We start from the raw sequence: 27,033 nt of genomic DNA on the forward strand, positions 1-27,033 counted from the left end.
TGGTTGTGACGTCATGTGAGTGGGGTCTATTAACCTTTAATGGAATGACCACACACACACAAACACCTTTTTCAAGCTAGACCTAGACTTTTTGAACGTTGAAGTTTGGGTGTAAAAATACGCCAGAGTTAAGATATTAAACGAGGATTAGAATTTTCAAGGATTGTTTAGATCCACATTCTATTCCTATAACCATGTTAAGGAAATTGAACATTTTTTCCGACATTATGGAACCATATTTCAAAATTATGTATCTGTTATTTATCAGAGTGTAATGTGCAAAACGTGACAACTTTTGCAACATCGCGAATCTCGCTTTTATTATGAAGCGTAGCCTCGGCGTGGTTGGCGTTTTATTTTGAAACGTCGCGGCGCAGTTTCCTGCGTGCTTGGTATTGCCCTGGCCGCCGTTGTTATTGTTGTAGTGAGAGTCCACCATGGAAGAACTGAGCGCCGTCGGCGAGCAGGTTTTCGACGCCGAATGCATCCTCAACAAAAGGCTGCGAAAGGTAAGAACGGCCACAAAACGCAAACTACCTCCAAACTATTCTTTTGCTGTGATTCTGTGCGCACTTGGCTTCGGGCTCACAAGGTTTTACCGCTCCTTTGTGTGCAGGGAAAGTTGGAGTTTCTGATCAAGTGGAGAGGGTGGTCGTCCAAGTAAGTCGCCGAGACCCCCAACAATGAATACGAATAAGAAAATACAAAATAAAAACATGCATCTGCTACAATCGTAACTCTTGTACGTTTTCGCCATGAAAGAATTTTCACTAAACTTCCTTTTTTTGTATTTAAATCCTAAGGTTTGTGACTTGATTTTTTTTTTTTTTTTTTGCTAATTCAACATACATGCTTTTAAAAGTCCTCTTTTTGTATTATTTTCTTTTCTGCTTGGATATTAATTTTATTCCTACTTTCAAAGTCGTCTTTGTAACTATTCAGATCATTGGGTTACAATAAATGCTTTAGTCCTTGATTAACTCGCATTGAGGGTTAAAAGTGGCAAGTGGAATTAAAAGGCTGGATTCGGGAGTTTTTGATTCAAAGGTACACAAATAGGCTTTAGTTGAAGAAATAAACGAAAAACAATAGTCAATGTGGAATAAAACATATTTTACTTTATGAGAAAAATAACTTCCATGTGAATAAATAAATAATAAAGATTTTTATCTGAATAGTGTATATAGGGATATACTGTATACATGGTACGGGAACACAAACTGGAATAAAGTGTTGATATTTTAATCAAGAAGTATTTTTATGCTTAAATCAAACTACTTTTTAAAAATCATACTATACATTTTATCAGTGTTTTCTTACAGTGTATTATTAACCTTTTATTAAGCTTTTGTTGCCTATGTTTTAATTGTCGAATGTGCCTTTGATACAAGCCTCTTGTTTAATCCACTTCAACAAACACACAACAATGTGTAAAATGTCAAAGGTGTATTTTGCTTCAGGGGGAGGAATCTTTTTTTTTTTTTTGAGTCACATCTAACTGCACTGAAAAAACACAATGTATTTTTTCTATCATGTAAATGCAAAGGCAAAGTCCATTTGTGCATTTTTGAATGTTTGATTTGGATTTGAAATGGTCTTTTTTGGTCATTTGAATTCCTCTCCGCCTTTTTTGGTTGTCTATTATCCTCAACGGGCACACACTGTTGCCTGCCTTCTGTTCAGCCCACACGTCCTTTGTGTGTGCGTGCGCATGGAAGGGTGGAGGTGGGGGTGGGCTGACTGCTGTTCTGGGGTTCTTTTTCTCTTTCTTCAACAGGCTTCTACCACATGTTGGACTTGTTTTTGTGCCACAGTTTGTGGCATCTCCATCATCAGACATTAAAACGCAAAAGAGTCAGCAACAAAGTGGGTTCAAACTAGGGCTGTGCGATAAATCGACGAATAAACTAATTGATTAAATTAATCGACAAGTATTTTGATAGTTGATTAATCATTTAGAGACATTGTTGAGTTAACAGTGGTCCCTCATTTTCAGCTAAAATGTAAAGCCTATAATAGCATACGTAACAGTAAATAACACGTAACCTATACATGAGCCAATGAGTTGACTCATTGCAAAAGTTATCGATGATTAATCGATTATCAAAATATTAATATGGGGCAGCCCTAGATCTAACTCTTGTTAAAAGAAGCACCCCCCAACCCCCCCCCCCCCCCCCCCCCACACACACACACACACACACAAAAGAAAATTGCAGACCACCAACTCTGACAGATTTCTTGGGGCTATACCACTCTTAACTCCTTTCATAGTAGCCTTTTAAGCTGTCTTAAGGTACAACCATGAGCTGGTGGGTGTTGAAATTGAGCCGAGAATTTCACGACTCAACTTTGGCCCAACCCCCAATTACGCAAGTGAGCCTTTCGCACAGAACCACACGAGGAAAAGGTGGAAAATTCCGGCATCAGTAGAATGTGTGGGGCTAGTGTTATGCCTTGGGTTAAAATAACAACAGCACTCAAAGAACAGGTGGTCAAGTTGATGAAAGTTACAGAATAGTACATTTTTGGGATTCAAACAAATGCCAAAAGTTGTACATTTTAATTTTTTTTTTTTTTTTTTGACAGCGTTTACTCACAATATTTTTGTGTCCTTGAGTGGAATAGATGTCAATGGCAGCCAATCAGTTAATTAAAAACTGTTTTAACTTGAAACCATTACAGTAAAGTTTTTGTCCTTGTTCTCAATGTAAATGAAGGGGTGATGAGTTCGATTTACAAAGAAAACCGTCAAAAAACAACAACATTAGTCTAAGTCAGACATGTCCAAAGTCCGGCCCGGGGGCCAAATGCGGCCCGTGGTCAAATTTCATCCGGCCCCCAGGCTCTGTCATAAAAACGTCTGGCCCGCACACAGACTTAATAAATTGGTCAGCAGTACTGCTACCAGCATATGAAGTAGCATACACACTAGATGCTGCTCCTCATTTACCCACTAAAAGGCAGCATTACTTTAAGCAACATTATCCCGTGTGACCCTTTACTTCCAATTTTCTAAAATGGCGACAATCAATATAAAAAAAAAAAAAAGAAAGTTGACTGCGATGGCCGACGCTTCAAGGATAGGTGGATATTGGACTATTTCTTCACCAAAATACGCAACAATTGTGTCTGCCTCATTTGCAAAGAGACAGTCGCTGTTTTCAAAGAGTTCGATGTGAGGCGATATTACCAAACAAGACACGCTGACATGTACGACAAGATTACAGGGAAGATACGCAAGAAATTGAAGCTAGTTTAATTTCACAGCAGCAGTATTTCGCAAGAGCCCGAGAGTCGAAAGAGAATGCCACAAAGGCTAGTTGTGAGATTGTTGAAATTATGAAAAAAAATAAAAATAATAAAGCAAATGTGACACACAGAATGGCTTGCTAAAATTTGTTTGAATATATTGTTCTACGTACAGGACGTCAGCCAAGGTCAGCCCCCCACATTTTTACCACACCAAATCTGGCCCCCTTTGCAAAAAGTTTGGACACCCCTGGTCTAAGTACTAGTAAATGAGAAAAAAACATTCGCAATGGCGTACCGCAAGCAACACGTCACTTTTGCTCATTAATATTCATCACGGTAGCAATTGTGGCTAGGCAGGTCAACCTCCGTTTGTCCCCAATAGTAAATGAATGGAAATAGTGTACGAACAAGATGTTTACTGAGCTAAACCTACCAATTCTGCCTGAAAATAATGTCCCTTGTGCCAAATTAACTGGTAAAGATGTGGAAGAACATACAAATGTTCAGTTAAGGAGATGGCTTGAGTGTCGAGGGCTGAAAAAGACAGGGAAAAGAGCCAAGCAGACCTAAGCTTAGCCTTTTATATCGACACCTGCTTCTTCTTACCCCACTTCTTACCCCCTTCTGTTTCAACAATCTATCCTTTACCACCATATGCCCTGTCTTTCTTATATATTATATGCTCTGGTTGTCTTACGTCTCTGATCGTTCTTGGGGGCAATTTACATTGCTATTTTTTTGTAGCGACCGCAAATGCTACTCGGTGACAGCCAACGAACACTTTTAATTTTTTCATTAATAACAAATCTTAATTCTATAATTTATTTACACTTTCCCCTTACTAAAGTTTTTTTTTTTTTTTCAGAACAGAAAAGGTAACAGTGGCAGTCAGATACCATTTTAATTTTTTTTCAGGTCATTTATTGTCAGACAGAAGCAGCATGGCAAAACGCCACGCAAAAAAATAAGTAAAAAAATAACAAAATGACTTACCTCTTTGTCCTCAGAAGGACTATGGCCCCCAACAAATTGTTTACTGCATATGAAATGTAAATGGCTTCACCTTGCTGGCGTTAAACTGGTCTTTTGGACGTTCGCACTAGGCATGTGCCGGTATGAGATTTTGTTGGTACGATAACAGTGAGCAAAGATACCGCGGTTTCACGGTATCACGGTATTGCAATTATAGCTACAAAATGTGTTATTTTGAGATGTATGGGTTAAAAAAAAAAACTTTTTTCCATTGAATAGGATTTTTTTTTTCTTTTTCAGAACATAGTTGCAAATTGGAACATGAATATATTGTTAAAATAAATAAATTATCAATAAAATAAAAACAAATATTTTAAATAAAATTAAAATATGACTTATAGACTATACCAACAGCCACAGCTCAAGTTGCTCAAGATTAGAGCAAGAACAAAATAATTTCTATAAAAAAGTAAAAACACTTCTGAATAAAAATTTATAAAATTTATACTGCATCACTTTTTTTTTAGGGTGGAAAAGCTCACGTGAAGTTTTGCCTATTTCAGCCACTGTGTCAAATCTAGTCTACATGATGTCATGCGTTTCTGCTAAAAAGAACATAAAGAATTCTTAAGTTAATAAGTTATTTAAAAATGTACAAGTTAAAATGTAAATATTGTTGTGGAAAGGTTTCATCAATAAAAAAAAAAAAAAACATTGGGAGTGAGACCTCACCTTGAGCAAGATCATCTTTCGCAATTAACGATCTTTGATGCTATCCTTTTTCCCCTTCATTCAAGCGAATCAAGCTTGTTTTCTCACTCTGCGGCTGTAACACTCGACGAAGTTGCTCTCCCAGCTAAGCCTAGGCTAACATTCATCATAGTAAGCTTTTAGTTAGTGTGTATATCGAATTTGAAAGGAAAAAGTGTGTTTTGTTTTTGGCGAACTTTTCCATGGTGCTAATCTGTTGAAGCTACTCACACATGGAAAAATACAATTGTACAACGTTTTAAATGTATTCATTTTGTATATGACACTTACCATGATTTGAAAGCTCAATAAATTGAAGAAAAGAACGCCTTATTTTTGGAGTATTTGTTTTTGGGCTCGCTGGCTGTCTAGCCGATAGCGTCACTTTCACACACAGAAACAAACAGGAGGGGGTGAGCGCTGCCGCCCCACGCCACTTCTGGCTGCATTTTTGACACATGAAAAATGGCGAATACCGTACTACGGTCTGACGGAAAATTTGAGTGGTTTTGAAACCGCAACGTTTTCACACCACGGTAAACCGTGAAACCGGTAACCAGCACATGCCTAGTCCGCGCAAGTTGACCCAGAGTTTTTTGTTTCATGAAACGTATGAAGAAAACATCCTTCATATGTCGCAATGTCTAGAGTTGTTTCTACAAGTTCCATATCAGCAGTACTTGATCAGCATGTTCTTTTTTTGAAAGATTACCAGCGAAAATAAGCAGAAATAACATTGTTTGTATGTGAGGGCGTGTCGAAAATGTCCCGCTTCCACGTTATGACATCACAGTCTAAGAATAGCATTCGTACTGTACGCTATTCTAAATATCCTTAATCTGTAACTAAAAGCTGTTAGATAATTGTTTTTGTAAATTTCACTGAATGACTTAAAAGTACACGTTTACCTACCCCATTTTTTTTTTTTTTTTTTTTTAATCATGGGGAAAATAGTGAAATCATGAATATGTGCACCATTTCCACAACTCATTTTGCTAGTCTGTACACCCCATGTATTTCCTGTGCTGTCATACCTTCAACTGTTGGAATGCAACATGAGGAAGTCTTTACTTTGATGTTCTGCTGTGTGTTAACTACAGACACAACAGCTGGGAGCCCCAAGAGAACATTCTTGATCCCAGACTTCTGGCGGCCTTCAACAAGAAGTAAGTATGTTAACAAGTTTGTGTTTGGCGGCGAGTCTTTACAGTTTTAAATTGAATTCCATGTATCACAGGGAACAAGAGAAGGAGCTTCTGATCCGCAAACGTGGGAAAAGGCCCAGAGGACGACCGCGGAAAATTCCCGTAGGTTTAACAAACGACAACTTTTCTCGCAGTTGTTGGCTTCTATTTCAAATCTGTTGCCTTCGCAGGAAAATGTTCCCGAGGCCGCCAAGTCAAACAGCTCTTCATCTGGATCGTCATCTTCATCCTCTGATTCCTCGTCTTCGTGTTCCTCATCGTCTTCGTCCTCCTCAGAAGACGACGAAAACGACCGGCAAACGAGTCCCGGAGTCCGAACGCGAGACCTCCACCCACACCCTGTCCCCCAGAAGAAAGCTCAAATTGTGTTGGCTAAGCAGGAGCCCCCGAAAAAACGAGGTCGCAAATCTCTGAGCAAAGGCCTGCGGAAAAGTCTCAAGAAGGATTCCGATCTTCCGGGTTCTATCAAGAAGCCGGTTCACCTGGCTAGTTTCGCCTTCATGGGTTTCCACCGAAGCTCTGCCAGGGAGGCGACAGGCGGTCCTGACCGCAGTTCCCCGGCCCATGGGGGGACTTCTCGAAGCTCCTTGAGCTCGACAGGATCCGGCAGATCGGTCCCGCCGTCCCCTGTCCCACTCATGAAATCCAGCCCTGGCAGGAACGTCACTGAAGGAAAACTGTCCGTCTCAAGTCTGGAATTGTGCAAATCCAGAGGCGTGGCGGCTTTGAACTTGAACACATCTAAACATCACATCCAAGGATCCCCCCAGCGCAATACAAACTCTCCCAGTGTACAAAAGGCCCACGTGCTGCAAAGAATAACTAATGCGAAAGCCATGGCAGCCCAAGCAGCAAAGAACATTTCGACAAATCAGCCGCTCAACCTTCTCAACAAAGTATCGCAGGGTGACAAATCTCCCGCTTCCATCCCCGGTTCACCTTTGAGAAACGTCTCACAGCCTGCTCGGAAAATTAACCAAAACCAGGAGTACAAAACCCCCATGAGTCCCGCTCCCCCGGGAGGCACCCGGAAGTCCGCCCCCGTCAAAGACATGACGGAGATCCAGACCTTTAGAGGAAAGCTGGAGAAAAGCGATGTTCATAAATCCGAGAACCACACAGAAAGGGCGACCTCCAAAGACGGCAAGATGAGCACAGGCGAGGACGAGAGCAGTTCTGATTCGGACCGGGACTCGTCGGACGCCGGCCACGAGCGCTTGGCGGTGGGCCACAACCAAGACTGGAAGCCCACCCGCAGTCTGATTGAACACGTCTTTGTCACCGACGTCACCGCCAACCTGGTCACTGTCACGGTGAAGGAGTCGCCCACCAGCGTGGGATTCTTCAGCATCCGCAACTACTGACTGAGCCTCAACTATTAGGATGCCCCATGATTTATGTAATTTATTTGTCTACCTTTTTTATTCTGATACTTAAGTGCTCTTTAACCTGATCCACAGCAGTCAAAGAACCAAGGGTATTGAAGCCCACCAGGACAAGCACGAAGTCGGTGCGTGAATCTCTTGCTGCAATGGAGAATACCGGGAAGTTGACTAAAAAGGCTTTAGAAAGCAGAACGACAGATGAATATCTTGCTGCATTTAAGAACCACGGGCAGTCGGAAATATTTCGCTCAGAGCTTACAGGTTCCACCCACAAAATGTTTCGGGCACACCAAAACAGCAAAAAACATCATCAGACCTTGATAGCTTCTATTACTCCAACTCACAGAAGTCCAGAAAAAAAACAAGCAGCTCAAAATCCCACGTTGCATTCAAGACCATTGTGAAGTCGGTAACTGACTCAGCACTTAATATTTCCAAATTCAAACAGAACAAAAAAATAAATCACAACCTACTGGAGATGGCAAAACTGACGGGGGGCATCGCGTGAAACTAAGGCTTCTTCGTTAGTGGTCATTTTGAGGTGAAGAATGCAGCGCAGTGGGCTCATTTGTTTGAGAATGTGGCCTCGCATAAGATAGCACGTTCAGTTGTCACCAGGGGTGAAAGTGACTAGAATTTCTTGCCGGAACTCCCTGATATAAAGCCCTTTTTTTGGAGGTGGAGCTTAAACCTCCTAAAACCACCAAAATGCTAAAACTGCTTTTGGCACAGTTATAAAAATAACACACAATAAAACACAACATGTTTCACAAACACAGTGGTCAGCACTTTCCCCTCCAAAGTTCTGAGATCAAGGGTACCTTCCTATGTGGAGTTTGCATGTACTCCCCGTGCCTGGGTGGGTTTTCTCCGGGTACTCCGATTTCCCCCCACATCCCAAAAACATGATTGGTAGGCTGATCAAACACTTTAAATTGTCCGTAGGTATGACTGTGTGCGTGAATGGTTGTTTGCCTCTTTGTGCCGTGAGATTGGCTGGCAGCCGGTTCAGGGTATACCCCGCATACTGCCCATAGTTCGCTGGGATTGGGTCCAGCGCCTCCATGACCTTCGTGAGGATAAGTGGCTCAGAAAATGAATGAAAGATTTCACACATGCATTAGGCTACTGCATTACACTGGAACAAGGCATAAACGAGAAACTGATTTCCATTTTTTTCACTGATTTACAAAATTCTGTCTAAAACACCATCTAATTTTTATGTTGCATCAAATCTAATAGCAAAACCTCAATTTAAATTATTCGAGAACATGGGATGTACTTAAAAATTGATGATAATGTAAACATTAACTTTTTTTTAACAACAAATAAGTACAAATGACTTACATTATGCACAGTGAAATGGAATATATTCTGAAGACAAAGCAAACATTGACTTTGTTTTTATTGTAAGGAAATAAATATGTAGTAGGGCTGCAGCTATCGAATATTTTAGTACTCGAGTAATCGACTGAAAATTCTATCGAGTAATCGGATAAAAAATATTTTTAGGTGAAGAGCAATTATAAATACACATGAGAAAATAAGACATTTCATCTAATATTTAACCATTTTCAATCAATCAATGTCTTTATTTTTGATGTACAATGTTGAAAACAGCCAACAATTGCATCTCAGATGTAACTACAATAAAAAAATTTTAAAAAAACGACTAATTCACTGCTTTCACTCAAAAAACTTTTTGTCAAACGGTTAAAATTTTTAATCAAGTTAATTACAGCTTAAAAATCAATTGATCGTAATTAATCGCAATTGAAAACATCTATAAAATATGCAATGTTTTTCAGTAAATTATTGTTGGAATGAAAAGATAAGACACAAGACAGATATATACATTCAATATACGGTACATAAGTACTGTATTTGTTTATTATAACAAATCAACAAGATGGCATTAACAGTATTAACATTCACTTAAAGCGATCCATGGATAGAAAAGCTTGTAGTTCTTAAAAGATAAATGTTAGTACAAGTTATAGAAATTTTATATTAAAACCCCTCTTAATGTTTTCGTTTTATTAGAATTTGTAAAATTTTCATTCAAAAAATAAACTAGTAGCTCGCCATTGTTGATGTCATTACACTAAGCTCACTCCCCTAACCCATAAAATCATTTGGACCCAAGCGCTAGCAGAGGGCGCCAAATAACAAGTAACAAGCGTACATTACACTTCGGTCATTTTAATCTGAGAGGGGCATGTGCGTTAATTGCGTCAAATATTTTAACGTGATTAATTTAAAATATTAATTACCGCCCGTTAACACGATAATTTTGACAGCCCTAATATATATATAATATACAGTATATATAATTTCTTACCTAAAAATGCCATTACGCTTGATAACACACATCACTTAAAAGTTAGGTGTTTTTCCCACGTGTTTCAATTGAATTTCTATTTGTGTCAAGCTATTTTTAAGTTCTAGTTAAGTTTTAAGTTAGTCCAAACTGTAAGTCCTGATAGGATTTTGAGTTTTTGCAGTGTTCAAAATAATTATATGATACCTGCTGTATTGGAGCACATTGGTGACCAGTGCTACTTGGTCTTGTATCCAACAATGATTACTGAGTTAAAATTGATAGTTAGCATTATTAAGTTTTATTTTACACCCTCATCACTCTACAGTGCTATGTTTTCACAGATTAAATAACGCCTGTATGTAAGACACGTTAGCCACGCATCAACAGTGGTCATAATTAATAGAAACCTAGCCCTCCGCAGGGCTAACGCTACATGAGCGAGTGACAGTAACGTTAAACTCATTTATTAGCGCTTCGAAGTCTACTGCTTTAAGACGGCGGCCATTTACTTGCCGCTGACTCTGTCATTTCGCATCTAGTTCAACATACATGTGATCTCTATGAGACGCGTCAGATGCTACCTGTTACCACCGTAGCATCATGCGGGCTAGTTTTTAGCAACGTCGGCGTCGTTTGTAGCGGCTGTCGGCTGTAGTCAGTTTTTTAAAAAAAAAATTTTAATTGCTTCTTCCTCTACGCACGTGACATCAGCGCGTTGTCCCGCAAAAAAAGTAGTCCGGGCAAAACGTGATGCTTAGAGCTGTCAAAATTAAACGATTACTCGAGGTGAATAAAATTACTCGGATCAGTTTTTAAATTCGAGTTACTCGAATTGCTCGAGTATTCGTTTCAGCTCTAATACGTAGCCTTACATCAATGAACAAAAATATGTCCAACTTGCACATTAACATGGAAGATGTTCTGAACCACCCAAATAAAATAAAATAAACCTCATCAACTCTTTCCTTTCTCTTATAGATCCAATCAATTTTTTATTGCATTGCCCCTTTAATTCAACAAGCTTTTTTTCCCTCTGTTGTTCTAAATGAAATACGTGCATTTGAACCAATCAGAGCTAACTATTCATGCTGATCACATGTTGGTATGTCAGCCAATTGAATGGACAGCAGAGTTCCACAGAAACGCTGGGAAGAACTACTTACAATCAATAAATGAATAATAAATATCAGTGGAAACATGACGCTACACAAGCTCTTTATTAGGCTTGTTGTTAACACTTGTGTATGTTAATCTGACGTTAGTAAATTGTTCTTATTGGAGATGTGTGTGTGGCAGCGTGGCAGTTTTTTTTTTCTGTAAACATTGGGTTTTGACAATAACCGTCATATTTTTGGGATCAAAGCACCATGTGCCAGAACGACATTCCGCCTCCGAATATCATGTTCCAGCTCGTTCCGGCCCACTTTCACCCCTGGTTATCACCATGCTTACCATTTGTTCTTTTTTGAAGGAGTTCCATCACCCATTGAAACTGTCGTGAACTGAAGATATTTTTGTATATGATTGAATTGCTACGAAATTCCTAAGTTCGAACCGATGAACAGTTTTTAGCCAACCTGAGAAACAATGTGAATACTTTCCAGCAGAGGCGGAGTTTGACTTTTGGGGCAGGGGGGCACAACATGTTGATGACCCCAAAACGCAGTGTCAGCAAAAAAAATTAACTTATAAGAATATTTATAATAATAAGTTGACAATGAGCATTTTTTTTCTCCCATCATTCTTGAGGGGAATTCTAAATCAGGCTGCTTAGGCAATATTTTTCGCCAAGATCGTCACCCATTGATAATGCCAATGTAGTTACCCCAGTCAAACATTGTATCCCCGGACGGAGCCATATAGTTAGATTTGTGTCTTTATTATTCAATCAAAAAAAAGTTGCCTCAATTAAAATATATATTTTCAACCAAAAAAAGTTGCTCAAATAAAAAAATGTGTTTGAATGCAAAAATGAATTTGAAACTCAAAAAAATGCATGTAAAGGCTAATTTTCTTTGATTTTTTTTTTTTTTTTTTTAAAGTCAAGTTTTTGATTGAAGTAATGTTGATTTGTGTTTGGGTCACATTTTGACTAGGACATTTTTCTCTATTATTCAATCAAAAAAAAAATAAGTTGCGTAAAAAACATATATATATTTTCAACAAGAAAAAAATCACTTCAATCAAAAAAAAAAAAGAAAATTTTCAATCATAGAAAAATGTTTTTGAATGCAAAAAAATATTTGAGATTGAAAAATTCGCATTTGAACACTTAATTTTTCATTGAAAAAGCAATCCTTTTTGTGTTTGGGCCATATTATGATTAGGACATTTGTGTCTAAATCATTCAATCCCCCAAAAAGTTGCTTCAATCAAAAAAATATATATATATTTTCAATCAAAGAAAAAAATAATTTAAAAAATATTTTTGCTCCAATAAATATATATATATTTTTTAATTTAATTTTTTTGTTCATTTCATTCATTTTTGTTGCAGTTTTATTACTTTACAACTTTTATACATCTATAGGAGAGTCAATTACATGCAATGACACTTTTCGGCCACCAGGGGGCCTGCCCCCCCCTTAAAATCCGCTTATGCTTTCCAGTCGCAACATAGTCTTGTGGTCAATCGGTTCTTATTTCACCTGTCTTAACTTTTTGCGATGCACAAATTTCCGACTTGTCCGTTATCTTTAACGCAGCAAGTGTGGCGTATTTGTCTACAGTAAGTTGGCATTCTAAGCTACTGCTTCGTTTCTACCTGCTCTCAATCAATAGGTCACGTTGTGGAAATATTTACTTGTCTGAAGTTTAGATTGTATTTTTATATTAGCTACCTCTTTTTTATTCATTTTTGTGCTGCGTATGGTCCTTAATTCAGGGTGAACTCACCTTCAAGTCTTACTGCTGAATCCCAAATAAGCTAGTTGAAAACTGTTCATGGGAATTACCATAAATACATGGGAATGAAACAGGAAGGTGCAAGATTGAATTCAAACTGTCAAAGCAGCCAACCCCATTCCCAGCTGTTTTATAGCATTTTGACAGATTTTTCAAGACTGACTATTGTGTTCTGTAATTTTATACACACTGAATCTACCAAATGAAAAATTCTTAACAGGGGAAAAAGTTTTGTTCTGCTCTTTAGTAATCATCAGTCGAATATGGAGAGTTTTGACAATGTGTTTGTCAGTGTTGTTTTCGTCAACGTTGACTACAACGAAAATATTTCATCGACAAACAATTTTTTCATGAGAATGAAGAGACTATAAAGAGCTAAAAACTTTGTCTTGGGAGACTAAAAAATACCGACACGAATGCCAGTTCTGATGAGACCAAAACGAGACGAAAATGCGCCATAGTTTCCGTCACATGTTCACAATGACTGTAATTTTACGTGTAGTTAGCCTATATTGTAGCAGTTGTCTCACTCATGTGATGTACTGCGCCCCCCAATTCACCCACTGGTGGCCTCTCCAGTCTTCCGATTGCTTGTTTTGAGACACACACGGTAAGATTTGTCATATCTTGGCAAAAAAGAATATGCAACGTTGCTTTAGCCTTTAAAGGTCTGTGCTGAGTGATTATCACACATTAAATGTAACTCGTAGCGTTAGCATAGCATTCGCGTTAGCATTAGGCTATTGCTAACGGCGAGCGTCTTTAAACTCGTACAACTTTTTTTTTTTTTTTTTAATACATACAGTTCATGGTTTCTAGGTGGGTATAACTAATTGAAAATAAGGCATTCTTTTCCCGCTGAGTCTGGATTATCGCGTGATAGATTTGTAGATGCTACAAGAGATGCCTGTATGTCAATGTTCATTTGAGATAGATGGAAACCTTTTTTTTTATTTATTCATGGAGTGAAACTTTACAGACGAAAATATTTAGTAAACGTCCACTAAAACTAAACAAAATTTGTCCAGGTTTTAGTCAACAAAAACTAGACAAAGACAAACGCATTATGAAATGACTAAAATATGACTAAGACTAATAAGTATTATCGTCTAAAAGACTAAGACGAAAATTAAAATGGTTGCCACAAACAACACTGGTGTTCGTTTTTCATAGAAACCTCAAACTTGTTTGTGCCATTGACAGTGATAGATGTCCCATTCATTGAATTAGGAGGGGGCTGGCAGCTGATGGTTGGTTGTGTTTAGGGGTGTGACAAAATATCGAAATGGTGATATATCGTGATACTTTGTATCCCAAAAGGTTATCGGTATGCTGCTGCCAAGAATTGAGATATCGTTTTATTAAAAAGTTGTCAAATGTCTAAAAAATAATGATAAAAATGAACCAACAAGTTGCTACTAAAATCTTCCTCCATAACAGTGTCTCAGTTAACTCTAAGGCTGCATTGACGATGCTCGACACACAATCCATTTAGACTGGAAACGTTCGTTCAATTGAAATCAGAGCCACAGTCATTCTGTCCGATTTTCAGGGCATTTACAGGTCACTTGCTGTTCATTTTAGGGCATTTACTAAGGGTGTAACGGTACATGTATTTGTATTGAACCGTTTCGGTACGTGGTGCTTGGTTCGGAACGGAGGCGTACCGAACGAGTTTCTGACGTAATGTAAACCTTACTTTTCGAGGCTGTGAGTCGATCGGGTTACAGTTTCTTTGTGTAGATTATATTTAGTCCGTCTTCTCTACTATAATGAGGACCAACACGGTAGGACAGTATAACTCAGAAACATCAACGGCGCGACAACGTAGCCGCCGCAAGAACGCAGTGAAACGCAGGTGTTAAAGTCAATCAGCCAATGCACACCAGTTGCAGTGCGGCTGCGTGTTCGACGCGTCTCAGAAGCGGCTCAACAAGATGCACGCGAAAAGAACGGCAGAGTTTATTATTTGACACGAGACACGACCCTCCTGCGTCAATACTACCACCTGTAGCTAGGATCGGGCAGACCGGAAGTCACTCGTGTAAAAATACGGTGGATCCGGTCGATTTTCAAACTAATATGCAATCGTAACTCAACGTCCATCGGCTCTCTTGAGTGGTAGATCGGGGCACAGTTGACTTGTCTTTGTTGATTTACTGCTGTCTTCTCTGTTATAATAATAACCAACATGGCCCCGTGTTCAATACAAAACCCTCCTACCACAACAAAACAAGTAGGAACTAATATTCACATAGGAACTAAAGGTATACAACATAAAATATACAATATAAATGAATACTACATCACATTTGTGAAATATAAACACATAATAAAATAAATAATAGCCCATTTAAATAAAATAAATTGAAATGAGCTAAAACACCTGTAATTAAATAATAAGAATAATACACAGATCCTGCTTACACAACAAAATTTATTCATTTCTGTGTGGCGCTTTAACTTGAGAAAATCCACCAATAAAGCTTTTGAAAACCGTTCATAAGAAAGAAAGAAAAAAAAGATTCATTGAGGCATTTCATTTGTAAAATACATGTTATAATCTTTGTCTTTGGGATTGCTTTTCTCTTTAGCACAGGACTTCTTTTTACTTCTTTCTTTCAGAAAGAAAGCTGATCAATACACGGGGTCTGAAAGGCAAATTTTTGTTGGATTATCTTTAAATACCCGCTACTTTTTGAGCAGAATTCTAGCTTTGTATAGGCTAATGTTCCTATTGTTGAAAGCACAAAGGTGTGTAATAAACAACTAGCACATTTATATTTTGCATTTTGTTTTCTTACTGTACCGAAAATGAACCGAACCGTGACCTCAAAACCGAGGTACGTACCGAACCGAGATTTTTGTGTACCGTTACACCCCTAGCATTTACAGGTCATTTCCTGTTGAGTTTGAGTCACTGCCTATTCATTTGGGTGATTCCCAGGTTACGTAACTGAAAATCAACAGGTAAATAACCTTAAATGGCCCAAAATTACCTCATTGCCTGGCATTGGCTGCCACTGACCGCCATAGAACTGGGAGGGATGGCAGCTCGCTGCCACCCTCCCAGTTCAAATGGATTGGATGTCTACTAGTGATGAACTCATTCCAATTCACAGCAGAAGTTTCATTTTCTGTTTATAAGTTGTTTGTAGAATATCCTAGAATGATTTCCTGACCAATGTATCGATAATCGTTGTATCGCCATATCGTCAGATGATCGTTATCGTGAGCTTTGTATCGCAAATTGTATCGTATCGTGAGATACCAAGAGGTTCCCACTCCTAGTTGTCTTGCAGTGCCATTGATATCGAGAGATGTCCAATCAATTAGAACTGGGAGACATGGCAGAGACCGAATGGTAAATGAGTGAATGGTGAATCATTCAGATTGTCATCAAACTGACAATGTCTTTTCTAGTCCCTCGGTTGAGATATTCACCAGAAATTCTATTACCCCGCTCCTGAGGGGGTCGGACAATAAAGCACCAGATGCCTCTGGAGCCACTTGGGGTTTATTTTGTCTTTGTTTGGTCGCAGCTGCTGACGTCTCATTGGGATTTTTTTTCACAGGGTGACGTAAGGCAAAACAATAAGAGGCCCCCCTGAGAGAGGGTCTAGCTTTGCGGTTGTACGGGAGGAGGGTGGAGGTGCTTGTATGGACAAATACAGGAAGTTTAAATTTTAAAAGTTGAACCTGACAACAGTGCTCATGGGACCAGGTTTCTTCATCGTTCTTCAGATGCTCGAGAAATGTTTTTGTCATTTAGAGAATCTAAAAACTAAACCTATGTGACTTATGGAGGTGTATCGGGGCCACACTAAAAAGAATCTCAAAATTGGAGAGGAGGCCATTTTATGTTGGAGAAGAATGCAATAAGATGGTTTAATTGGAAAGTCATATTTAAGCAAACAAAAAACTTGAAATGAAAAAATTACTTTTTCAAATATTCTTGCACCCTTTTTGGATGCAATATAATTTAAATACTGTAATATATGTTTGTTTTCCGGGGGGGGGGGGTTTGGGTCTTAACTCCCTTAAACATGTCAATCAACCAGTATTTTAATGTTATCTTGTTCATTTTTTTCTTATTTTAAACAGGTATTCATTTCAAAAATAAAATTCTCACATTATTACCTGTTTTTAGGGCTAAAATCGGGTTTTAATATATTAATTTGCATAATGATAAACATATAACTTCCTAGTTCCTCCCAGCGTCTCTTAAAGGGGCAGTGCATAGTTACGGACATTACAGTATAAAATTAAATAATAATATGCGGAAATTCCTTTACAGAACAAATCCCAAGAATTACGTGTTGTTTATAAAAATCTAACGTCATTTTAAAGCGTCAGAGATTTGTTTATGCCCTGAAAAGCTGGACCAACAAATCACATGTTATCCCAAGGAGGTCGGTTGCCAGATAAAATTGGATACAACAAGTTTATTGAGGAGTTGAAGGTGCTTTACGCACAGTATTCGCCCGAGGATGCAGATGCATTGTATGGAGAGACGGAGGTTGAGTCGCTGTAGCCTACAGAAAGTACAGAGATTCAGATGGAAACAACGCACCTAATGAACTGATGGGGTTACATGTGGGTGTCAACAGTATTCCCATTGCAAGTGTGGATTTTCTCAAATGAACTTGATTTGCACTCCCAACCGTGCGTCTCTGCTCACATCCACCATATCATATTTACTCTTCCTAAATCTTGTTGGACCTCCACTGGCTAAATTCAATCCAGTCCTGTACGTGGGGTCGTGGGTGGCCAAAGGACACAGAACTGCCACTGACACACACAGTAAAACCCGAAACAGCAAACAACAAATTTTCCGTCATACTGTCCCTAAGGTATTAGGGGTTTTTTTGTGTCCCAAAAATGCATTGAGAAATCCCTCGCTTGCAGCTGTAAGGCTCAACCCTCCCCCACCGGTTGTTGCTCAGTGTCAGTAAATCAGCTGTGCTACACGATTGCTGGAGGAGGTGAAACTCCTGAACTTCGATAAATTGAAATCGCTGGTATGGGATTACTTCGGCTACAGAAAAGTTACAGACGGCTTAGAGGAGGAGGGCCACCCGATATGTAAAACATGTTTGCGGAGGGTGGCTGCCAAGGAGGCAGTACCTCCAATATGATTTTGCATTTATACAAAATTAAAGGTTAGTAAACACTGTCATGAACATTTCCCAGCAACTACAAGAGTTAACTCCAGCGTGTTTAGTGTGTTTAGCGGTGGTAGAACGTGGTAGTTTTTTTTCCTCTCTGGCAACTGTCTGTGTTGAGAGAGTGTGTTTAATGTAAACATGATACAAATCATACACACGTGCTTTTTATGGAAAATAACTCAATTAATTTTGTTTTGATGGTAATAATGTTGAGCCTTGGTTGTGGGTTTAGGCTCACCTAAAGGACTGTATTTATTTCAATTTTATTCAGAATATATATGGCGGAAAACACTCACACACCGCTCTGAGACGCCCAATTTGGCCAACTTTCAAAATTGTCCGATATGCATGTGTGATACATTATTGGAAAGCTTAAAATCTCAATTTTCTGGGGGAAGAAAATTTTTGAACGGGAGGGCATTTAAAAAAAAAAAAATTAAACAGCAAAACCTTATCTGGAGGTGAGAGCACGCGAGAGCAGAATTAGAGACACCATGACTTTAACGAGATATTATCTCGTACTAACCTTTTTTCGATCCAAAAACTCCATGTAGCATGTATCACTGAGTGTCAAAACACAGCTGTGAATAGCCACAGCTGGATTTGGGGGGGATTTTATGGGTGAAACATGGTAATATAACAAGGGTCGCGATGCAGAAATCGCAGACATCAAAGAGTGGTCGAGATTTTCTTTTTATATATTTACCCTTTTAAACGTTTTTTTTTTTTTTCCCCAATTTATTTTGTTTGGATCAATTATTTATCATCTATGATATCGTAGAAAACGCGACAGTAACAAAAAAAAAAAAATACAATTAAGGGATAGTTATGAGGTAGAAATCCGTGACTTTTTTACAGACACCATTTTTTTCATTGTGACATAATTTGTTTAAAAGTTTAAAATATGTGAGTGAATAATTTTTTAAAGTCGTTTTTTTTTTTTTTTAATGAAATATGAGACATCAATTAATGATTCTAAGCTAAAAACGACAGACGTTTTGAATAATAAATATAAATACCTTTGTTTTATGGCTGGGTTGAAACAAAAGCGGTTGCGCGACGTCTGTTAACGGGTTTTCAGGGTAAAACGGGCAAATTAAAAATAGTTTGGGGGCTTAATGCACCATGAATCTGCTATGGCAGTATATAGACATATTGTTCTATCAAACACAACAGTTGTTTTGGCTTAAAATACAGCAGTTTCTCTTAAAGAAGAATTAATCACGTTAAAATATCTTACGCGATTAACGCACATGCCCCGCTCAAACAGATTAAAATGACAGCACACTGCAATGTCCACTTGTTGTGTTTTTTGGAGTTTTGTCGCCCTCTGCTGGCGCTTGGGTACGACTGATTTTATGGGCTTCAGCACCCATGAGCGTTGTGGAATTATTGACATCAACAATGGCGGGCTACTAGTTTAGTTTTTTGACTGAAAATTTTACAAATTTTATTAATACGAAAACATTAAGATGGGTTTTAATATAACATTTCTATAACTTGTACTAACATTTATCTTTTTAGAACGACAAGTCTTTCTATCCATGGATCGCTTTAACAGAATGTTAATAATATTAATGCAATCTTGTGGATTTATTGTTATAATAAAGAAATACAGTACTTATGTACCGTATGTTGAATGTATATATCCATCTTGTGTCTTATCTTTCCATTCCAACAATAATTTACAGAAAAATAGGGCATATTTTATAGATGGTTTGAACTGCTATTAATTAATTTTTAAGCTGTAATTAACTCGATTAAAAATTTTAATCGATTGACAGCCCTAATATATATATATATATATATATATATATATATATATATATATATATATATTTTTTTTTAAATTCATTTTAACTTAACATTATACTTATGTTCCAATTTGCTAATATGTTTTGAAAAATAAAAATCCTGTTCAATGGAAAAAAGTTTTTTGTTTTTTTTTTCTAAACCCAGATATGTCAAAGTAACACATTTTAGAGCTGTAATTGCGATACCGTGATATTTTGGCTGAAGGTTATCATACCGTCAGAATATCACACAGGCACATGCCTATTCACTTGCGCATTGATTAGTTGGATATTAATCACAGCAGCCCTAGTTGCTTGTAAATCAATATGAAGGACAGCCTTGAAGGTTGTTAGTGGTCTCTAAACATAACATGCTGACAACACGTGTGGGGAAATATAGTGTCAGCTGTGCTGCTGCTATTAAAAGAGCGAGACAGCAAAAGCAGCAGCAGGAGCACCGAGAAGCAGTCCGGCACATTTCAGCAGCGGCGAAATTGAGGTGAGCGCGAAGGGATTCCATATTCAACACACAAACGCACATCATGAAGGATGAAAATCGCTTTTAGCTTTTAAACAGCTGCTTCTAGGACGACTTGTTTTATTTGCATACTGTGTTTCAAGAACTCATGATAACTGAAATGTAATATTTAAATGGCTGATTTATATATGTTTGTTTCACTGAAAAAAAAAAGTTGTTGAAATGTTGTTTGTGTTCCAGCCCAAACTAAATTAATAGGTGGGAGAAATGGATGCCAATGTAACGGAGGTGGACGAGTTTTGGGTACGAAAGCTATGGAGTCATTTTCCATTGTGCCACCCAATTTGCTATCTTTTTATGCCATTTCAAAGTTGTGACATCCTAACATTGTTTGTGCATTGGTCATCCATCTCATCGCCACTGTCACATCATCATCATCACTGGGAGAAAAAAACAAATGGAAACTTGCATTTTTCTTATACAGCTGTTCCTGAAGAAGATGGAGGCTGGGTGGGGCGCCACAGTTCTGCTGGTACCATGCGTGGTGGTGCTGGCAGCCGCTTTGTTGCATGTTTACGCTTTGGTGTCGGGCCTTTTGTCCAAATCTTGTGTGCGGAACAAAGTGGTGCTGCTCAGCGATGCTTTGTCCACCCTCGGGAAAGGTAATGGCAATGCTGTGAGGAGATTTGATGTTTTTTCATACCAATGTTGGATTATGTGCAATTCGGAGATTTCAATGTTTCAATGCAATTTATCGCTCAATGAGTGGCATACACAACCTTTCACATATGGCTTCACAATAGATTCTTAGTCATCCACTTTAAAAGAAAAATGTTTTTAAAATATACCCTGCTCCCACCTAAAACACAAAGTATTGCTATTGACAGAAAGTATGTTTCTTCCATCAAAATGACTCTTAAAATTACTCATAAACAAGAAGAATCTTTTTTTTTTTATTTATATATTACATTGGTACCTCGACATACGATCGCTTCGACACACGTCTTTTCGACATCCGTCATAAAATTTGCCTCGCCATTTGTTTCTACATCCGAAGACATGCTCGAAATATGTCGATTTTTGACAGCGCTGCAGTTTCCTTGTTTTGCCAGAAAGACGGACGCACGGCTAATTTTCTTGTGAGAGAAATCAACACTGGATCCAAAAAGGTTAGTGCAGGTGGAGAAAAAAAGAAAAGGTGACGCTTACTATTGAAATGAAGATGTAAATGTGACAGCAAAATATAAGCATAGTGTATGCATCCATGAATTGGGTTGACAATAGGGCCATAGAATGTCGATGTCGGCTGGCGGTCCTCCTCCATTCGCCAGTCTTTATAAGGTAAGGTGAAAATTCTCATTTTGGTAACATCGCCAGCTTCGTCAGGTTTCTAATCATTTATTCCATCAGCTTGTGCAACACAACACGCCTAGTGTCTGTTGCTGTTGACCAGGGGCGCTGCCAGGGATTTTGGGCCCCATGAAAAGATATCACTTTGGGCCCCACCACCAGTGCCGGGGGACACATACACATTTAGAGTATCAACTACGTAATTTCCTGCATTTTGGTGGATCTTTACACACTGTGAAGGCGATCTTTTACAATCAAAAAATATTTCATTATAAATATGCTCAAAGCAAATACCATAATGAATGACGTAGAATAAATGTTTTGTCTGAACTTAACTATACTACTGTATACATTACAGTATACATTATACAACTGTTTTAGTATGAAGAGGTTGCAAAGGGTTTGCCTGCTGTACTGATTAAATGTAAGCTAAAAGTGGAGCAAACACTAGCTAGCAAACAATTACAGTATTTCATTATGGAGTAGGCTTAGCCTTATCTGGAAACTCGCGATCTCCACTATAGGCTACAGCTCTGAAGCGAGGTCCCTTGTTAACAAACTAAATTCAATTGATGACAAACTAAATTCAATAAATTCTTGACAAACTGGATTCAAGCGGATTTAAAAAAAAGAAAATTTCCACACCAACTTTCAACATCTGTAGGATACCAAAAAATGCTGTCATTACTTGGAATTCATGTTTTTGAATAGGTGAATGTCGCTCATTGAGTCCGGGAAAATCCTGTATTTCTTACGGAGTGAGCTGGGACCTCGCTTCGGAGGTAGGATAACAGGTTAATTTTCAGCACTACACTGACACAAGACACCAACCTTCCTTTGTGAAGTACTTTGTCACATCCTGTTGGCCTTTTCTACCCATTTCCTGTTTTGATTTCTTTTCTTTCCTCTTTTGAAAACCCAATTTTTGTTTGGAAAACATTTCTGCAGTACCACGTTACTTCGAGTCATTGACTGGTGTAAATGCGCACCGCTGCTCCCGGTCTGATCGAAGGAAGGGCGGACCAAACCATTTAATGAAAATACTGGGGTTGGGGGGGTGGATGGCAATACATACAGTATGCTCTCTGGGTCTTTACTTTTTGCCAAAAACAAAACAAGAAAAAGAAACCCTCCGTTTTATTCCTATTAAGATTAATAATGATTAATATTTAAATTTGCAAACGATTACCTAATGTTCTAATTTTCTTTGTGGGCCCCCATCAGGACATGGGCCCTTAGAATCAGTATCACTTTTCACCCCGATACGGCGCCCCTGCTGTTGACGCCAGCATCAAAACAGAAAGTAAAATAGAACCGCGCTCTCTTTCTCACCGTAACGTCAGCCCTGCCCTGCGTTCAGGTACAGCAAAAAAAAAGTCCGCCACATTAGAACCCGATTTGTTACATTATTACAGGTATTATTATTATTACTATTACTAGATTATTGTTATAATTTTTATTCATAATTTATTTGTTTTGCGCTTTGTAAATGCTATTTGCAATCATAACAGCAGTATTTATTAATGATTTAGTGTAGGTTTTTGGGCTGTGGAATAAATTAATGGAATTATAATGTATTCTTATGGGAAAATCCTGTTCAACATACGACCATTTCGACTTACAAGCAAGGTCCTGGAACGAATTAAGTTCATATGTAGAGGTACCACTGTATGTCACACATACATTTTTGCACCTCTTTCCGCTCTTCTAGTTGAGTTTCAGCTGTCAGCTAGGCTAGCTGAGCTACGTGCCTTACAGTAGGTAAATCACAGTACCCACATACTGACCTTCACAAAATCCAAACAGATATTATCAATGAATGTCTTGAAATGTTTTACCTGTTTTCTAGCCTTTTTGCAAACACATGTTCCAACGAAAGCGGAAGTAGTACACCATCGCGATAACTGACGAAGACAAAAAATAAAAAATAAGCACCCTAACTTGTTATACGCTGCAGGATCATGTCTCATTAATACACGCAACCAGTACTATTTACCAGAATGTTATCGCCATTTATCAGGTATTGACAAACAAGTATTAACAGCACTACTCCAACTTTTTCTTCTCGTGTTTGTTGTTTAATTTCAATGTGGCTTTTTATGCCCTAAGAATGCGCCAGTGTCTTCCATGAGGGTGGCGCAAGATTGATCCTGTGTGGCAAAAACTGGGAGAAACTCCAGGAGCTCTCGAATGACCTAATGGACGCCTCCGATCCGAGCATGGTGAAAACATCTTTAATCATTTGCTGCCATTGATGGTGATAGACGTCCAATCTATTTTAGACTGGGAACGCTGCCTACCCCTTACATTTCAAATTGTTTCGACATATATTGCCTTCGATGGCACCGGGAGACATAATCATTTAGTTATTATTATTACGTAATCTTCGCACTATAAGGCGCACCTGACTATAAATCGCCACCCACGAAAACAGCATTTGTTTATAGATAAGCAGCACTGGACTACAATCCGTAGCTGTCCTCACTCAGTGTACTATGAGATATTTACATCAAAAGATATCAACCGCATAAGCGGAGTTTGACTTTTGGGGCAGAGGGGGCACAACATGCTGATGACCTCAAAATGCAGTGTCAGCAATAACATTAACTTACAAGAATATTTGTAATAATAAGTTGACAATGAGAGGTTTTTTTTGTTTCCCATTATTCTTGAGGGGAATTCTAAATGAGGCTGCTTAGGCAATACTTTTCGGCAAGATCGTCATCCATTGATTATGGTACGCCCGCCGGTGTCGTGCCAATGTAGTTACCCCAGTCAAAATTAGTATCCCCTGGGCAGAGCCATATGGAGGTAGATTTGTGTCTTTATTTTTTAATTTAAAAAAAAGTTGCTTCAATCAAAATACATATTTAAAAAAAAAAAAAAAAAAAAAACAGTCACTTCAATTTAAAAAAAAAAAGTGTTTGAATTTGAATGCAAAAATAAATTTGGAACTCCAAAAATTGCATGTGAAAGCTATTTTTCTTTGATTGATTTTTATTTTTATTGGAGACAAGTTTTTCTTTTTTTCTTTTTGATTGAAGCAACTTTTTTGATTGAAGTAATGTTTATTTGTCTTTGGGCCACATTTTGGCTAGGATGTTTTTGTCAAAAAAAAATAAGTTGCTTCAAAAAAAAAATATTCAAAAAGAAAAATCAATCAAAATACGAAAAATTTCAATCAGAGAAAACATTTTCGAATGTGAAAAATATTTGAGATTGAAAAATTTGCATTTGAACACTTCATTTTTCAATGAAAAAGTTTTCTTTGTTTGAAGCAACCCTTTTTGTGTTTGGGCCATATTATGGGTAGAACATTTGTGTCTAAATCATTCAATCCCCCAAAAAAGCTGCTTCAATCAAAAAAAAAAAAAGAAATTCAATCCAAGAAAAAAAATCATTTGAAAAATAAAATTGCCCTCCGCTATTTTTTGTTGTTGTTGTTGTTGAAAATCATATGGAAAGCAAATGACCGTCTGAGGTGCTAGTCACATGATCTGTTCGAAAAACAATTTTGGCCCATCATAAAAATATATTTTTTTGTTCATTTAATTCAGTTTTGTTGCAGTTTTATTGCTTTACAACTGTTGTATATATAGGAAAGTCAATTTCATGCAATGACACTTTTCGGCCACCAAGGGGCGGCCTAGCCCCCCCTTAAAATTCGCTTCTGATCAACCGGTAACACTTTGACAGCGGCATCATAAGACTGTCATAACACCAAATGAACCATCATTCATTGCTTCAAGAAGCTTCATTTGGCCTTCACTGTTCTCTTGGGGGAGACAGTCAACTTCTGCTGCCACCTGCGGTCAGCACTGTTGTTGTCCACTATGCCTCCTAGCATGTATTGCAGCACTACAGATGTAAATAACAAATCAAAATTCATGTTCTGTACTAGTTATTTCTTCAGTTACTTTTCTAGTTGTTTCATTCATTGCTAGGTATGAAATTTGGTAACACTTTATTTGACAGTGATGCCATAAGACTATCATAAGACCATCATAATTATGGCATTACACTGCCATGAGCATTAATGAATGCTTATGACAGATGTCATTTTGTGTCATCCGGCAAATGATCTCCCTTTTGAACGGATGTAAACGATCCAAGCTGGACATAAATGGAGTTAGTGACATAATATGCCGAATGACACTTAATGACATCTGTCATAAGCATTCATTAATGCCCATGATAATGTAATGTCATAATTATGATGGTCTTATGGCAGTCTTATGACGCCGCTGTCAAATAAAGTGTTGCCTATTAACCCAAATAAAAATTACGGTATTATTTACACCCATCCCCTGTGTCTGTTGGCAGACATTCCCCCCTAAACTGGTGCTTCTCGATTTTGGACAAAGAGAGTTGCTCCCCGATTCCATCAAGGAGGTCCTGGAGTGTTATGGTTGCGTGGACGTTCTCATCCTCAACGGCAACCTGAAGGTCAAAGCGCCTGTGTACATGTTGACCCTGGAGATGGACAAACTTCTCATGGACAACAACTATTTCGGCCCCGTCGCGCTGGTTAAAGGTGCCCATGGAGATGTATCTCACAAACAAGGGGGAAAATGGGTTTCATGGTGTGGTTTGTTTATTGCAGGGGTCCTGCCCTCTATGACGGCCCGGCGCTCAGGTCACCTCCTGCTGGTCAACAGCATTCAGGGGAAACTGGCGGTGCCTTTTCGTACCTCCTGTGAGTTGACACTGACATACACTTAACATATTCGCTACCAACTCATGTATATGTATCAGATCCACAAAATATGTGTTATTGTAGTAAGAAAAAAAAAGAAACTTTGTATGAAACTATGTATTTTACTTTGTCCTGAATGGCTTCTCATCTACCCTCGCCCGGCAGATGCTGCGTCCAAGCATGCGGTGCAGGCCTTCTTCGACTGCCTCCGTTCCGAGGTGGACGAGTTGGGCATCTGCGTCAGCACCATCAGTATCACCTTCATCAGTTCACGTGCATCTGAGAAGCAGAAAGGCACAGACGCCAAGTCTTTCTGGTCGTGTGAGTCCAGAAAACCAACACTCTCATTATCGCCTGCAGTGGAGAAGAGTTCACTATCCTGAAAAATGTGTTCTTTGACTTAATAGATCTATACACAAAGAAGCCACTGGGTATTTCGTCCAGTAAGGCAGCCAATGAGGTGGTGAAGACTTTGAGCAACAAACGTAAAGAGGTGTTGATGGCCCCTTCGCTCCCAAAAGTGGCCCTGTACGCACGCTCTTTCTTTCCCAATGTGTTCTTCGCAATCATGGCGGCGGGCGTAAAGGACTCCACTACTACCAAACTATAGTTCTGTTAGATTTGGAGACTGTTTTAAATAGAAGAGTGACTTTTAAATGTACTATTTATTATTATTATTATTATTATTATTATTATTATTATTATTATTATTATCAGATGTCGTATTGTATTCAATAATAAATACGTAGTACAT

General features: G+C 38.3%; 2 protein-coding genes across 4 annotated transcripts; both read left to right on the forward strand.

The window, feature by feature from the left end:
• The first annotated feature begins 405 nt into the window (after positions 1-405).
• Positions 406-16,699, forward strand: cbx2 (chromobox homolog 2 (Drosophila Pc class)). Its single transcript, XM_057861341.1, has 5 exons — positions 406-509; positions 617-660; positions 6,078-6,143; positions 6,215-6,284; positions 6,353-16,699. The coding sequence occupies exons 1-5, from the start codon at positions 438-440 to the stop codon at positions 7,544-7,546; spliced, it is 1,446 nt and encodes a 481-aa protein (XP_057717324.1). The 5' UTR covers positions 406-437; the 3' UTR covers positions 7,547-16,699.
• Positions 16,700-20,203: 3,504 nt separating this feature from the next.
• On the forward strand, positions 20,204-27,023 carry LOC130932010 (dehydrogenase/reductase SDR family member 7C-B-like). Of its 3 annotated transcripts, XM_057861349.1 has the most exons (8): positions 20,204-20,254; positions 20,474-20,536; positions 20,718-20,895; positions 23,693-23,805; positions 25,907-26,117; positions 26,187-26,279; positions 26,445-26,600; positions 26,687-27,023. In XM_057861349.1, the coding sequence occupies exons 2-8, from the start codon at positions 20,501-20,503 to the stop codon at positions 26,887-26,889; spliced, it is 990 nt and encodes a 329-aa protein (XP_057717332.1). In that variant the 5' UTR covers positions 20,204-20,254; positions 20,474-20,500; the 3' UTR covers positions 26,890-27,023. The 3 variants fall into 3 exon arrangements, with proteins under 3 accessions (XP_057717332.1, XP_057717330.1, XP_057717331.1); XM_057861347.1 differs by having other exon boundaries at positions 25,907-26,279; XM_057861348.1 differs by lacking the exon at positions 20,204-20,254 and having other exon boundaries at positions 20,369-20,536; positions 25,907-26,279.
• Positions 27,024-27,033: the final 10 nt, after the last annotated feature.

Source organism: Corythoichthys intestinalis, chromosome 16, assembly GCF_030265065.1.
Source record: "Corythoichthys intestinalis isolate RoL2023-P3 chromosome 16, ASM3026506v1, whole genome shotgun sequence".
Lineage (NCBI taxonomy): Eukaryota > Metazoa > Chordata > Actinopteri > Syngnathiformes > Syngnathidae > Corythoichthys > Corythoichthys intestinalis.